The sequence below is a fragment of the Liolophura sinensis genome, chromosome 6, assembly GCF_032854445.1.
Source record: "Liolophura sinensis isolate JHLJ2023 chromosome 6, CUHK_Ljap_v2, whole genome shotgun sequence".
Taxonomy (NCBI): domain Eukaryota; kingdom Metazoa; phylum Mollusca; class Polyplacophora; order Chitonida; family Chitonidae; genus Liolophura; species Liolophura sinensis.
The window spans coordinates 16475958-16493093 of NC_088300.1; the positions used below are offsets into that span (position 1 = coordinate 16475958).

Genomic DNA, 17136 nt, shown 5'->3' on the forward strand with positions numbered 1-17136 from the left:
TTTAAAGTTTCATTTTTGTTTAATTTTTAATGTCCGCTTGCCACAATCCACACAAAATGCTGCCTCATGCTGTACAAACATTTCACTTGGACAACATCAGTCAGGTTCATGTGTCAAAAAAATCTGGCAGAACTCCGAGGGAAACACACGAGCTAAACCAGACATCTGATAGCACTACTGATAATAAAATGAGCGTGAGAAATTGTGTACTCCCACTGCAATTAAATGTTTATTAGCTAAAAATAGCAGATTAGATGTCATCAAATTTAGAAGAATCAGTAGTTAGAAATGACTTGGTAAAAGACATTACGCGCTATATGAAAATGAACAGTCTTAACCAATACTGGGCATTTCCCACCTAAAACAGCCCAAGTGGTGTACTCTTGTGTTCTTTTTAGTAGCATGTCACTGCTCCTGTACAGTTGGGCATGTAAAGCAAACAGGTAGTCAATAAGCACATGAAATGATGGGAATTTACACAACTTGGTATCAACTTGTGTAGACAGGAATCCCCATTCTAGGCATTTTATTCACAAAACTTTGTACAAATGTCTGTCATATAACACTTTGTTCCAACACATTTTGACCAACTCCATTCTTGCAGAAAGTTTTCTGAATATTTTGAACCATGTAATACTTAATGGTATGGTATCAATTAGCATTGTGATTTTCAAGTTACAAGTGGTTGTGACCATTTCAACAATAACAAAAAATATTTTTTCCCCACATCACCATACATCATTAAATTCATTTTTGTTACTGACAAGGATATTTTCCGCTTCTTCTAACCGAGTCTAACCCTAGTGTAACTGTTTATGGAAACAGAGAGATCAGATCAGCATCCTGTGAATATGCACAACAGGTACACCTGTACAGGTAGAGCAGACACTAACAGGGTCTACCTGTGATATATGTAGTCCCATCATCCATGTGCTAACACAAAGAGAGCGTGAGCGGCATTCTAACGAGTTCTTTTTTCTCAGATGACACTTACACCTAGGACAACACATAACAAACAGGTGTGTCCTCAGGTAAGTTAGTCACCTCACCACCAGGTAGACGGCGGCAGGTGTACTAGGAGAGTGTACTAATCAGAATCCCATTATACCTGCCCACAGGTGAGTCTTAACAAACTAGTCCAGGATATCCTCATGTTTTTTACTTATGTTATTTGTTTGGAGCTTAATGGTGCTTCAGCCACATCACAACAGTACCATCTTGTGGAAGGAAGATTCCACTGGTATCAAAATTGATGTCCAGAAAAATCACAATTACATTAAGATTACAGATGGTATTCTGCCATTACTTACATGAAGTCTAGTCATACCAAACATGAAGTCTAGTCATACCAAACACATAAATCACAGCGGAGAATCTCAATCTACATTAACTGAATAGTCTTTTTTAAAACTAATTTCTACAATTTTGCATTTGCCTTCCAGTGATTTTATTTCATGCAATTCGTGCTTCACCTTTGGCAGTGATATGATCTTGAATGCATATATGCATTTTGGGGATTTTAAATAATACTTAAATTTTTATACTTATATCTTTCAGTCATATGACAAGGTGTCATTAGGTTTGTTTACATATACTGTGTCCCCTTGTGCCATAACAAGTTCACGTCGCCCAAAAACTGCCACCACTGAAGTATCCTGCCAAAGACACCAGACATGACACCCCACCCAGTTACATTATACTGACACCGGGCCAACCAGTCCTGTTTCCTTGCTCTAACCTCTCAGTGCTGAGTGCCAAGAGAGGAGTTGACAAGTATCATCTTTGAAGTCCTTTGTATTACCTGACCGAGTTTTGATCCCAGGTCTCCCAACTTCAAACATAACGTTGAAGATTGGTAGCCAGAAGTTTACTAACTTTCATAATCAGACTATTTGTCACGGAAGATGCTTAAAGGCCACGTTACAAAAGTTCTTCTTGAAGTGCAGTACTGCTCTATCCTAAAGATATATGTGGCATGGATGTGGGTCGGAGCATCTGCAAAGGGTGTAAGAAAGGGTGTAAGACCACAGGAAGATGCCGATCATGCAGCCAAGAGGGGTGTACAATCCACGGATAATGGGTATAGGATCCGACTATCATCCGCGTAGGGTGATCTAAGGGTGACACTAACTCATCTAACTTACAACAAATGCCACAGTGTGGGACATCACCAACCTTGTTATAGAGCATTCACAAATGGTCCAGTTCCCGCAGTGGTTACTAATTCACACATAATCATCATAATATGCAGACCGAGTTTTGACTGTTTCTCCAATTATTCCCTATCAGTGCTAAAGTGTTAAATATAGCGTATAGTTATAACAAAAATTATACCTGATAATTTTGGCACCACAAATGGCTAATTTGTAATATTAGTACAGCTTCTGGTGAGAACTTACGACGTCACTTGTCCTGGAATGCGCTTATGATTTCACATTTCCAATCACACTAATAAACTTCATCGAAAAATGGGAAAGCAAAACTCCAAAGGCCTGCACTGGGCTAGCTTACCTTTTTTACTGGTTTGAATAAGTGAGTGTTAAGCAAATGACAAACCATTCACTAATAGCACTGAAAAGTCTAACTGAATAGAATTTCACTATGATATAAGATGCAAAAACAAAAACATCATTTTGATGATTGAGTTAATCAAAACTAATGTGAGTGGAGGCTCAGATTACGCCATCACAATTGATAGCCACCAGAGCTTGACAAAATGCCTGACTGCTAAGTGTACATTGTTCAAACAGTCCCATGTCACTTCTTTGTAAACAGTGGCTACACAAGATTTCTACAAATGTAAGAGGATACATGTAGTGACAGAATCATAATCATGGCTATAATGACCACCTACAATGAACAGGTTAGACTAAACAGACTCATCCGGTGGATTTCAATACTTTTTTCTTCTCATAAACAAAGGATTTGCATGTAGGTAAATACTCCCAAAGAGATCATTTTTGTTAGAAATCTTCAGCAAATAGCAGAGGTCTAGTCTGGATGTCTCCTTTAAGACAATGACACAATGACCATTTCCATTTAAAAAAAAAACAGTAGTGGGGGAGGAGGGGAGTTTTTTCAACTTTTCAATATTTCTCCATTTCCATGCTATGCTAATCTATGCTTTGATTTGTACATTGTGATTTTTTCTGTCATATGACGATGACGAGTCATTAGGTGTGTGTGGCAGGGTGAGTCCATGCTGCAAAAAGTGCTGCCACCACAGACACCTGACATGACACTCCATGACACAGGTATTATTCTCACACTAGGCCAACCAGTCCTTCTTCCTTGCTCTAGCCTCTCTGAGCACCAAGCAAGCCAGGAACAAGCACCATTCTTAAAGTCTTACATAAGATTTGACAGGGCTTTGATGCCAGATCTTCCAACTTCCCGACAATCTAACAATCAGGCCACCGAAGCAGTTCACCACATCCACATGAGTAGGGCCTTTACATTCCCAGAGACGCAGGCAAAATATACGGACAAGTCTTTACCACAGATTGCAAGAAAGACAAAAAATACACATAACTTCATCCATTTCATTGTCATCTCATCCTTGCATTCAACACGACGGTATCCCTAGATATCTAGTATAATCCTCCACATCAAACTACTAGCAAACTCATAAAGCTACTAGCAAATGCATGAAGCTACTAGCAAATGTATAAAGTTACTAGCAACCGCATAAAGCTACTAGCAAACGTATATACTAGCAAAAGTATCAAGCTATTAAATCTCTATATATTTTCCACAAGGCATAAAACAGGATAGCGCAGGATGGTGCAGCATGGCAACAAGTGTACAGCTTTATTAGATAGAATGTTCACTGTGTAGGAACAGACCATCTATGTCCACAGAATGTCCACGTTTGTTAGAGACTCCCAAGGTGATGGGCAGGGAAAGTTTACCCAACCAGTCTGTCTTTACCTGGCCTGAAACATTAATTAAATGAAGTTTGTTTAAGACAGAGGCAAGGTTGACATTTCACTGCCATTCTCTCCTGTAAGAGTCTAGCAAGAACTCTACATTCTGTCAGCACGCATGTACAAGCCTCTAAGGTCTATCTTACTACTTAGCATACAAAATACCAAATGTGTGTTTTAAACAACATCTTGAAATGCTGTCTTTGTTCTTCTTGTTCCAACTGCTCTGCATTCCCAGTTCAACAGAGGGGTTTTACATTATTCTCCATTGCCAATTTATTTATTTATTTATTGGATTGATGTTTTACCACATACTCAAGAATATTTCCCTTATAAGACGGCAGCCAGCATTATGGTGGGAGGAAACCGGGCAGAGCCCGGGGGAAACCCACAACCATCCGCAGGTTGCTGACAGACCTTTCCACTTACAGCCAGACAGGAAGCCATTGCCAATTTCATTTTTGAAATGACAGGACAAATTTCCTATCATAAAGATGAGACCTTCTTCTAAAATAGCTTTCTTATTACAATTTTCACCAAAAAGTTATAACTGATAAAACAAGCAAAGATAGCTACATGTATGTGGTACCCAGAGGAAGGCCAAGAGGATTATCATACCTGTGGTTGTCAGGTAAAACTCCGATCAATACCTAACCTGCAGATTTTGATGAGAAATCCTTCAGAGTTAATAGGATGATGCAGATAGAGCCAGAATCCGTGGGGCAAGGGAGGATGAGGGTTATCCAGCCTGACCCTGGGAGACAGCACAGTGTGATCCTAAGTCTAACTACTACATCCACATCACATATCACCTGACTAAAATCGGAAGACGTATCTACCCCCTCTCTCACGAAAACTCTTGTACAATGGAAAAAGTGAAAAAATTTTTCCATTTATTATCATAGTGCTATTTATCACATAATGTATCTATTTTATTGTGGACAATTATGCATGAAATAAATAAAGAGAGGGCTCATCCTTCGCATCTTACCTGGAACATTTCAAATAAAGAGTCTATATCATATATATGATTTTCAGTTATTTATTCACCTAATCGTTGCTTAACGCCTCATCAAAACTTAGAATAGGTGGTTTAGTTAGGTAGGTTTAAGATTTCCAATGAACATGTGCATGTATGCCTGTGTTTACTTTGATATAAGCTGTACCTGAAGAAAACTCCATATTCCACAGTTCAAACTGGATTATCCACTACACCTACAGATAAATATGTAAACAATGGATAATAACCCCCAACTGAAACCAAGCTTGGAGTAACACAGAATCATAATCTGTCCAGGTAAGATGTTACTGTACAGGTGAGCTGGCTGTTCACCTGTCCAAGACGAACAGGTTTGTGAGGGTGTAGGGAGCGGGGTAGTGTGTCGGTCAGGGGTGTGTACACAGCTCACAGCACCTGACCCTGTCAAACACAGCCTGTGTGCTGCTCTCATAGACACACTTCTAGATTAGCCCAGCTCAAACATTGCCTCTGATAGAAAAATGCTTTCAAACTGCCAATTTTAACAAATTGTCATAATGTGTGTGGAAACAGTGTTCAAAGTCAGCTTGAGTGTGTACATAAACACACAGGTGAAGTGATAATCCTCCTCAGAGCAGCCAGCCACCTGCCTAGGAGGCTTGAAGAAACGATGCTTTGAAAGTCCTTGCCCAAGAATGATACTATAAAATTTTAAACACTGTTTTCTACAATTTTATATATGAAATTATACATGAACTGAAATCATTAAGTACAAGCCCAAAATGATTCTTTCTTCAAACATGTAAAACTATGTTTTTACACCAAAAGCAAAAGAAAGATACATGTACCCAGGACATTAAACTGCCAAGTTAGCTCATTATACCCCAAACCCAAAATCCAACCTGTGTACCTCCATTACAAACTGCCAAATTACCTCGTTATACCCCAAACCCCAAATCCAACCAGTGTACCTCCATTACAAACTGCCAAGTTACCTCATTATACCCCAAACCCAAAATCCAACCTGTGTACCTCCATGACAAACTGTCAAGTTAACCCATTATACCCAAACCCAAAACCCAACCTGTGTACCTCCATAACAAACTGCCAAGTTACCTCATTATACCCCATTATTCCCCAAACCCAAAATCCACCCTGTGCACCTCCATGACAAATGACTGTAATAGACATTTACTTGGTTAGCAATATAGTTCCATGACTTTGTACCCCTACATCAACATGCAATGTAGACATCACAGAAGACATTTGCTGCACAAATCATATTACAACAATTAAATGTATGTTTGGGGTTTTACGTCCTACTTAACCATTTCCTAGCCGTATGATGTGGAGGAGTCATTATATGTGTGTGTACATATCCTGTGTCTTTTTGTGGCAGAGCGAGTTCAAGATGCCACTACATTATCATGCCAAAGACACCAGACATGACACCCCACCCAGTCACATTATACTGACACTAGACCTACTTCCTTGCTCTAACCTCTCAAAGCTGAGCACCAAGTAAGGCAGCAACAAGTACCATATTTAAAATCTTTGGTATGAACCTACCCTGCTTTGATTCCTATTCTCCATATGTCATTAGGCAGTGGTTGACTCAGTTTCTTAGGTGTGTCACTTTATCACAATACACACCTATTCACACAACATCCTTAATAGAATGACCAGTATCATGTTTCAACATGTTTCATTACTTACTGTACATAAACTGAATCCATACTTGCTGTGAAAGCAAAAATGTGGAAAAAATTCACAGATTTCTCCAAGGTCACCTACAACTACAAACTCTAACAGGTGGAAACATCGTATTAGTAAAATTAGTCATATTTGATCTACATGTATGTATGTGTAAGCAGAACAAATGTGTTGAAATCTGAAGGAACACTCACCTGGTGTTAAGACAGTCCCCCTCCCCACAGAGCAATCTGCCTCATCCATCTCCTCTGGGGTAAAGGTGGCACACACATGTACTGTCAGACAGCACCCTTCCCCACTCACACAGAGTGAGTCCCGACTCTGTCTGATAAAGTCTGAGACGTCCACCTCTATCACCACATTACAGAACACTGCCTGAAATACACAAAATTTCTATTATACCCCACAATTAGAAGTACAGGAACATGTATACAAATATATATTTATTTATTTCATTGGTGTTTTACGCCGTACTGAAGAGTATTTCACTTATACAATAGCAGCCTGCATTTTGGTGAGAGTTAAATGGGTGGAGCCCAGGGGAAGCCCACAACCATCTGCAAGTTGCTGGCACACCTTCCCATGTATGGCAAAATGATGATGACAACCATCAGAAATATACAACATCTTGCATAACACATGACTATCTGAGGCATAAGTCCAACCATCTGAAATATACAACAGTTTTTTGTAACGAACCACCTAAAATACAAAATAACACGTACAATACCACCTGAAACACACAAGATCACATATGAAACCACCTGAAATGCACGAAATCTCATATAGGCTACATGTAACACCACCTGAAATATTCAAGACTACGTATAATATCACTTGAAACCTACAAAAGCTTGAATAACACATCAATATTGAAAGTACAAGTACACAAAGTTTTGTTATCAACCATCTGAAATACACAACATCCTGTGCATGTATACAAACACAACATCTCCATTGTTTTCCTTGAATGAAAAGAGTGAAACTTACCTTTAAATATATTATGAAGAGAAGATATTTCAATATGACATCCATACTGGTAGTCCTTTTTTATGGAAATAAGTAAATCTGCATAATAAGTAGATCAGATTCTGAACTTCTACGCCTCACTTTTTTTCATGAGATCCGGGTCTGTTTTAAGACACCATTTCACGCAATTGAGTCTACACAGCTGCTGTAAAAGGCCACTGCCTCGTCTCTGGCCTTCACAGCTCTGAGACTATCCTTGTGTTCAATTTTCTGTGGAATTTGGCAACTGCTTATTTAGGCTCAAGGCACTACATTAGCCACCCTGTAGGTAAACAGAAGTGGCAGGAGAGAGGCGCAGTAAGAGAGGGCCCAAACGCTTTGTCACACTCGCAAACTTTAAACCTCAGCACTGTCTTTTGAAAACGCCAAGACAACGGCAAATGAGGGATGGTCTGCACCAATAAAAATCACACAGGACTACCGTAAACAATAGGAAACTTTGACTAAAGGCAGATTTCAACATGGATGACGACATGTGTGGCTGGGCAGTCAACTGGCTTGCTATTGTATGCCTGGCGTCTGAGCTCGCATCTAGTACAGCGGGCAAACAATACGCGCAAATAAACACTACCACAGCTTACAGCTGCACTTTATTCTCCATCATTCAAGGTTACTAAACCTGGCTTCAGGTGTTTGAGTGAGGTTTGAGATGTCCAGTAATGTCCAGACTCAGGTATTTCATACGTGACCCATTGCCTCGCTAAGAGGACAGTCCACCCTGACCAAGAGCCCGCTGACACACAACCGTGGCTACAAACCACAACTTACACCTCACTATCCCTCGTTAAGCTTACTTCAACATCACATTCTCATTACTCGTCCTGTTTACCTGAGAAATGTAGGGAACAATTATAACACGTTAATTTCTAATTTTAACAAGGTTTTAGGTTTGAAGCAGCGTGTCTCAAGGGACAGAGTCAGGTCTGTATTTTTAATCTCAGCTACCTGCAAAACTATTCGGAAGACGACCACAGGAAAAAGGAAGAGCTGAGGTTTTGTGTGATCTTCTTAACTTGATTTGAACATGTACCATACTATTGTTGGGAACAGGTAGCAGCTATATCCATATAACTAAGCCAAGGGAAAAGTTTCTCCCCATGTACAAAGTAAGAAACATGTAGACAGCTCACACATCGTCATTTTTCCCCCCAAAAAATGTCAACATGTTTGAAAAGAACATTTATGACATATTTACACTATGTTTCAATGTCTGAATTTCACCCAAAATCAAAGACAGTTTTCAACAAAAGATTTTTGAGCTAAAACTAAAATGACTGAAAAGGAGGCCTGTACAGGCTGTAAAGTGGGCATGTCAGAAGATATATTAAAGAGAGACTAGACATCTGTCAATAAATGATTTATTTATTTGTTTGATTGATGTTTTATACCGTTCTCAAGAATATTTCACTTAAACGATGGCGGCCAGAATTATGGTGGGAAGAAACCGGGCAGAGCCCGGAGGAAACCCACGACAATCCGCAGGTTGCTGGCAGGCCTCCCCACTTAAGTCAAACCAATGACAATTAAACTGAACATCACTGCTGAGTTATGCTCAGAAATAAAATATCAGAAATCTGAATTTGTGATCATCTAGATTTATAAAATACTTGAATAATTTACCACACATGATCTGACTCTTTTTTTTTTTTTTTAAGTAAACACTGTAAAACAGTTGTAAATCCTATGGTTTTGTTAAGACCATTTCTGGCTGGTCTTTGGGTAAAAGCCCACACATAAATCTGAGCCATGGCTTTGGGACACTACATGGATTGAGCTGTTCATCTTCTTCAAACAATGAATTATACTTCAGAAACTGGCCTTTTCACCAGTGATAAACGAAACAAAAGATAAACAGTAGTTCTGGATTTATGAAAGAGATATCTTGTGTAGGAAGAAGATAAGGTATCAAGCTGTTTCTCCTTAGTTGGCTCCTCACAGCAAACTGTCAGCTCCCTGACAGGGCCAGAATACTGGCACAAAGCTAATCATGTGACAGCCAGGTAAACTCACTTACCTGCAGCAAACAGCAGGAATATCCACCCAGAAAATGTCAAGGTTGGAATTTGTATACATCTGAATCACAAAAACAATTTGAGACAAGTTTGAGAAGGTAGACTGAAAAAGACTTCCACTTGACAAAATGTGATTAGCTCTTACAGCTTAATACTAAAGGGCATATTGGGCCTACTGTATCTCACCAAAAAGGTTGCCTATGAAAATATATGCAGTTTCAGGAGAAGATAAAAGCCTTACAATGATACCTTTAATGCCAGCACTTAGGTTTTTTCTCATAAGAAATAATTTTACAAAAAAGTTATAAATGATCCTACAATTTGGATTAATCAACCACAATGAATCACTTAAAAAAAGCTGTACTTTACATGAAATGCAATATATGAGAAAGTAGACTGAAACTGACTTTTTTCACATGGCAGAAACTGGTCAGCTGCTACAGCTTACAAAAGTGTACATTAATTTTTGTATGAAATTAAGTGAAATCATTTGAATTCCAAACCATACGTTACTTGATGCTGATAGACAAAATCAATGGGGTTAAAATAGTTGATCACTATAATTAAGGCTGAAAATGGTTTTAATTACATGTAAAACCTGGGTGCAATAGAAACAAAATATCCAAATGTGGACAAAATTTCTGTTTGGAAAGAATGGATTTTTAAAGATTAATTGGTGTAATCAGATGATTATATAGTGGTTGAAGCATGTCACTTTGTATTTTTGACATTTTGTTAGTGTACCTGTGCCACATCATCTCCTATATCAGGACATCAAGGCCCATCCTAAAATACCCGTCCCTATCAACATCTGTGTAAGGTCAGCTTACTTCTCCCCTCACAGTACTCAGATGGAGAAGGTCATCCTGAACAGGTAGGTAAGCTCAGTTCAATGTCTGTACAGCTCTACCTGTCCAGGTGAGATAATGAGACTTGAGAAATAACCCGAGTATATCAGAATATGCTTGTAAGGTCTGTATCCTGAAGACTAGAGAGTAGAGGGAGAACTGGCTGATCCTGTCTCAGTGATGAGACAGCTAGATCAGTATGATCCCCAATTCTGATTCAGACATCTGATAAAATGCTTTAAACACAAGGTTCCATATGCTTAAGGGGAGTTTACATTCCGCATGCCCATGGAAGTGCTTACTCTACATCCAGACAAGCTTTATATCCACTTATAACTGGCTGTACATGTATATCAGCCGAATTAAAGTCTGAGGCTGGTCTATCGACCACATTCCCTAATATAACATTTAGAAGGGAGGTCAATGTTATAAACATAAATGACGCTGGAGAAAAAATGATGACACTCATGAATAAAAACAAAAGGTTGACATGATAAACCCACCCTTTCAAATCGAAACACACCCTTTCAAATCGGAATTTTTTTTAAAGTCATCACAAATTCCTTATCCCACTACATTTCCTTATCAATCACACAATAGTTTTTAATGATCAAAATTACTTTCTGATCACACAATTGTTCCTATTATGCAATTCTAGTAGTTCTTAGTCCGCATTACTTCACAACCACACAACAGTTCTTAATCCACACAACAGTTCTTAATCCACAGTAATTAATAAGCCTGATCAACATCACCATCCACCCTCCAGTTTGCACACACATGTACAGATTACAGCATTTGACCTAAAATTGAAAAAAAATGGTAAAAAATTTTAGAAGCAAGACAAAGGTTATAAAATATAACACTTGAAAGTAAAACTTTTATCTTTCCAGTAAATTATCATCCTATCTTCCAAACAATCCTCAAAACACATTTCTATTAACCTGTTAACAGAGCTCTCACAATTAAGCAAAATGAGTGCTCCTTAACAAAATTTTAGGTCAAAACAGAGTCCAGACTCTGTAGTAACAAATCTGACAGCGAAGTCAAGTGAAACCCAATCAAGTCATATAATTTCTGCATGGTAGTTTGATAACATGGTAATCTTTTGTCATCATTGCTGGCCAAGGCCATCAAGGCATAAACCAAACCCTATCAGAAGAAAAATGGGGATCGTTGGTGGTGAACCTTTTGCTTATTCTAGCAGATGAAAAAAAAAAAGAGAGAGACATGAATTTTTAAAAAATTAACATCGATGAAAAGAACTATCACAAACACTGTCAGAGTAGAGAATCTTTATTTGGGAGGCACAGCCAGGTTATGCCTAACAAACATGTTTGTCATGATGGCCTGAAAGAGCCAGTCTCCCTTTTGATGTTACCCTTTATGGCCAGTAGGTAAGATTAATTTTCAATATACAAGTTTACCCGCATTTATAGATTAGAAAAAGCTGACAACTAAATCTCAAATTTTTCAAGGTAAAACAACATTCTATTAAAAGGATAATATCAGACTAGGTAGCCACTGCAGTTGCTGAATTAACCAGATGAACAACACAAATATTACATCACACAAAATAAATTTATTTACAAATTTACATCATGTTTCTTTCAAACAAATAATTATATCAATGCATACATGTACCAGCATTTTACAAATTACATTTGTCTCTGAATCCAAATCGTATCAACAAGCAGTGCAGACTAAAATAAATACATGTACATGCACAAATGCTTTGTGAATATTCTTCAAGTTTTTAATGAACGGCGACAAAATTTCCAATTCTAGCTCAAGTCTGAATTTTATGTAATGTGGGGATGTGATCTTTTTATATGCAAATCTTTTAGAATACAACCATTTTATGGAAATCAGCTTTTTACTTAAATATATACCTGATAGTTTCATCTGAAATTCATATATTTTATCAGATTTAAGAATATTTTTCTAACATAGGATTCTGAATTGTGAAAACATGCAGAGGCTCATTGGATGTTCATTAGAGGCCACACCACCATACCAGGTATCTGAAATTCTGCTGATGTAAACCAGGTGCCAAGCAAATGGGGTCAGATTTTTATCCCACAATCACACTGGCCATGGGCTAATGATGTGACCAAATGCAGACCTGGCACATCCACAGACCAGAGCAGTTCACTAATCGGTTTAATCTAATTACGCTCCTCTTGCATTCTATGTAGACATGAAGGCTTAACCCATTAACATTAAATAGCAACAGTGCTCAAAACAAAAAATAAATGTGCTTATGCAAAATAGTGGGAGCCAGATTTACAGATTGACTATTTCCAGGTTTGCAATGTAAATATGGGGATAGAAGAGAAGCTTTCCAGAGGCAGTTATTTCCCTTGTTCTCATCTCTCTGCTCTTCAGCACAGTAGACCAGTTCAGCTTGATTCTGACTGTGTAGGTTATATTCTCACAACACTGTCTGTTAGCCAGCATTTATACTATACACTTTTGTCTACAAGGAATGGAATTAGTCAATAATCATTGATATCTGTGAAAGGCAGATATTCCCAGTATGTACAGGTGAATCCATGTGATATATCAAAACGGTGTGGAATATTTGTACTAGTACAAAACTGTATCAGTTATTGATAATTTTCATACAAGATACTGGGATAGCTTAGGACCCTTATGAAAAACTAAGAAGACTTTCTCCTGAATAGCCTCACCATAAACAAAAGATTGATATGGAGTTAATTACTTTGCACTTTTATATCGACAACATTAGAATATCCTGTCATTGTTTGTTGTTTGTTCTAATAATGAGAAATGTAGTTACCTGTACTACCTTGATACAAAATATAAAAAGAAAATGTAACATAGACTTTTTTATTAACGTGATATCAGCCTTACGATCTTAGAATAAAGAAGCATACAGCATGTCTTAACTTAGAGATCTGTTCTCGGCTACACTAATGTCACCACATTGCTACAGCCAGCTTGTTACGGTTGTGATAAATGCAATGAAAAGCCATTTATATGAACTCATGTAAATAATTCAGCCATACTTTGTGTTATGGATTATTTTTTAACATAGAGTTAATAAATTAAGAAGTTTTCAAAATATAGATTTCATGATCTATTGTCTTATCTTTTAATTGACAGACTGCAGCAACCAATACCCACCCTTTAAAAACTAGATTTAGAACACCAAGTATATGTGCTGCAATACCCACCCTTTAAAAACTAGATTTAGAACACCAAGTATATGTGCTTTTCATACAATATGACAAACATTTATTCCAATGCAAATACAGAACAGATTTTTGACTTTGACTGTTTGACTATGATCCAGCTATATCAAAATAATTCTTTCAAGAAGACTCAGGATTCTCCATTTATACTCCAGAAATTACTGTATTTGTTCGACTTTTCCAAATATTTTAAATAATACTAAATTATGATGAAACCAAACTTATCATAACATGAATACAATATTGTGTGATACATTAGCTTCTTCACAGTAACATCATAGTATCTATAATATTAGCTCAGTTTTAAAATTATGTTAAACAAAAATGATAAAAATTATAGACAAGTTCACTGATGAATTACTTAATATCTGAAACAATAGCCATGATTTATACAAAACCTTTAACTTGTGAGCATGTTTGCGTATTTGACATCTGGAATCCAACATGTTACATAAAAAATCATTTCAAATTCAATATTCAAATCTTCCAAAAAATATGGCTTCCAATATCAGTACTGCTGCTTTTTGATTCTCAAAAATATTTGATGAAGCACTACTTTATTTCATCACAGAAGAATGTCTACAATAATTTTCAAAATATTGACAAATATGGTAAAGAGCAAGGACTCCTCTTCCTCGCCTTGCTTGGGCGACATGGGGCGAGCATTGGAGGGTTTTTGAGCAGCAGCATCCTGTTCCACAGAGTCCATGTAGTCAGAATCAACATCCGCAAGGTGGGATATGGACAACGAATACTCTGACTCCTCGTGTAAGAAGTAACCATATATCCCGATCCACACAGGTCTGCCAAAATAAGCAGGAATATCCACCTGATCAATGCCACAAGTCACAGACTGCAATTCACAATCATCATATGAAGGTTTCTGATTCTTGTCCGAGACATAAATATCACAGTCCCCTTGTATAGAAGTCAGTGTAAGCTGCAGGTATCCAGGCCGTATAAGACGGTAATATGTGGAGTTCTCTGCCCCTACAGTGCCATAGAGCACCTGAAGAACCTGCTGGGCGGAGCTCTTCCATACCAGATTCCAGGTAAGCCAAGCGTACAAAATCACCCAACGCCACCCACAGGACAACGCCATATCCCCACCCTGAGTGGCCAAAGATGAGTCAGCACAACACCTAAAAGGACAAACCAAGAACTCGTCAAAGGCACATGAGCACACATTAGCTCTTCAGCAGTAATATTAAATAGGCTATTTTTAAAAATAAGTTTATTGGCTGTAACAAATCGTCCAAAAAAAGATTTCATTTCCACAGAAAATGCAATGGCTGTAAGAATTAGAAACTCGGAATTGACCACACATTAACTTAGGTAAAAGTAGTCAATCATGATTCATGACGTGAAAATTTCAAACTAGCATATCAATTCCATGAATGAATGAATGCCACACTGACGTCTACATTGACTACTGATTCCTATTCTCTACCTGACCCAGATACATCAGCAACCTCAGCATGGTGTGCGATCAGGATCTAGTCACAGATTTGGTATTTTCAAAACATAAATTTCATCGGCTTGAAACAGAGGCATTACTGGGGGTGAAAACACAGTGAATTTAACCCAGGCAAGAACAGGCCTTAATTTTACCATAAAACTTAGAACTGGTAGCAAGGCTACCAAAGAGCTCGCCTGTATGAGACACATGGATGCAAAACTTCACTGAAATCATGAATCTGGTAATTTACAGTAATTAATATGCTTAGAGAGAATCAGCGATGAAACATCCCCCTTGGATCACTGTGCTTTATACATGTATGCATGTAAAACTTCAGGTCAACAAATACAATACTTTTTAAGATACCACCCCTAACATTTTGTTTCACACTGATTCTAATACCTAATACACGAAGTCAGGAATTCATTAATTTATGGTACTTAATATGCACACATGCAATCAACATTGGAATTTCCACCTCATGCTATTGTGCTCTATATGTGTGCAAACCCTGAGCTCAATATCTGCAAGGGGCTTCTGTGGCTCAGTTGGTTAGTGCGCTTGCGCAGCGTCGTTAACCCAGGAGACTCTCACCAATGCAGCTGGTGTGAGTTCAAGTTCAGCTCATGCTGGCTTCCTCTCCGGCCATACGTGGGAAGGTCTGCCAGAAACCTGCTAATGGTCGTGGGTTTCCCCTGGGCTCTGGCCGGTTTCCACCCACCATAATGCTGGCCGCCATCGCATAAAAAAAATATTCTTGAGTACGGCATAAAACACCAATCAAATAAATAAATAAATCAATATCTGCAGTACTTTTTAAGATGCCACCTCTAACATTTTGTTTAACATTGCTTTCTCTATCACTGGATGCAAATACTCAGGGTACGACATAAGCTATGCCTGTACTTTACACAAGAAAGCTAAGAATGAAAAATATAGCTTTTAGGGTAGGAAGTCTTTCGGGAAAATTAATCAGAATGTGCCTTGCCTTCAAATATGATAGTTTCAGTGCCCTATAGTACTTTAAACATTAGGCATTGCCAAAAATCAACATTTTGCCCATTTAGATCCATGTTATTTATCACCTCTTGCTCCTTGCAAGGAACCCAGATGCTTGATACTATGAATTGCAGATTAGGACTCGCAATACTACAATAAGCCGAGTCTGCACTTCAGGAATCTTGCAAGTTCACACAGGTCGAGACAAGACAGGGTGTGGCCTGTCATAAACTAACGCAGCTAAAAAGCGAAATGTGTATTCAGTCTAGCAAGCACAGTAAAACTCCGCCTCTTAGCAGCATTAGTTTGCAAGAGCCCCCACCCTGTCTTGTCCATGTATGCATGACTCCTGACATGCCAACTCGGCTTATATTAGAACTCATCAACTACTACAGTTGTACTAGGCAAAAAAAAAATAAATAAATAAATAAAAGAATCTTCTTTACACACTGAACACCCGAGAAGTTTATCAAAGGTAAACACCGCCACCACCCGATTCTTTACAACTCCAGTACATGCATCATTCCATGACTCCGTGCAGTCATCATGAAATTATTCTTTGGGTTATATTGTTGAGTACGACGTTAAACCCCAAACACTCACTCACTCACTCACTCTTTGGGTTATATATCGAGTTATGTAAGTCTACTGATACCGGTAGTGAAAGGTTGCTGGATGTGCAAATTTCGAGGCGATACACCTCGGGTCGCGCTTGCAAATGCATTTAACTGTGCTTTGTTTTTTTAGCAATAGAGGGCTGATATAGCTTAGCGTGCAACTCCACGCTGTAAATACACTAGCCTTACCATAACCGTTTGAGGTTTTAAAAATGACACTTCTCCACTGAAGATGAACACATCCTATCTACCTGCACAGTTTTACACTAAAAATGATGACGTTCCCAATCAAGTGTTGTCTTAACAGCCTGCTCACAGCGGTAGAATTTTTCACGT

General features: G+C 38.2%; 2 protein-coding genes across 2 annotated transcripts in view; both read right to left on the minus strand.

Annotated features, from left to right (window-relative positions):
• The window catches only part of LOC135466946 (neurogenic locus notch homolog protein 1-like), a 28220-nt gene extending 20563 nt beyond the window's left edge, over positions 1-7657 (minus strand). The window contains 2 exon segments of the mRNA XM_064744701.1: positions 6813-6993; positions 7609-7657. Of these exon segments, the coding sequence (XP_064600771.1) occupies positions 6813-6993; positions 7609-7653 (226 nt within the window). The 5' untranslated portion in view covers positions 7654-7657.
• A 4109-nt stretch (positions 7658-11766) lies between these two features.
• Positions 11767-17078, minus strand: LOC135468473 (UPF0669 protein C6orf120 homolog). The gene is made up of 2 exons (XM_064746753.1): positions 16990-17078; positions 11767-14867 (listed from the first exon to the last, which is right to left on the minus strand). Exon 2 carries the CDS (start codon positions 14825-14827, stop codon positions 14291-14293), a length of 537 nt encoding a protein of 178 aa, XP_064602823.1. The 5' UTR covers positions 14828-14867; positions 16990-17078; the 3' UTR covers positions 11767-14290.
• Positions 17079-17136: the final 58 nt, after the last annotated feature.

What these genes read in the sequence shown, in the direction of transcription:
- LOC135468473 (XM_064746753.1), bottom strand. Translation starts at nt 14,827, where the DNA reads ATGGCGTTGTCCTGTGGGTGGCGTTGGGTGATTTTGTACGCTTGGCTT.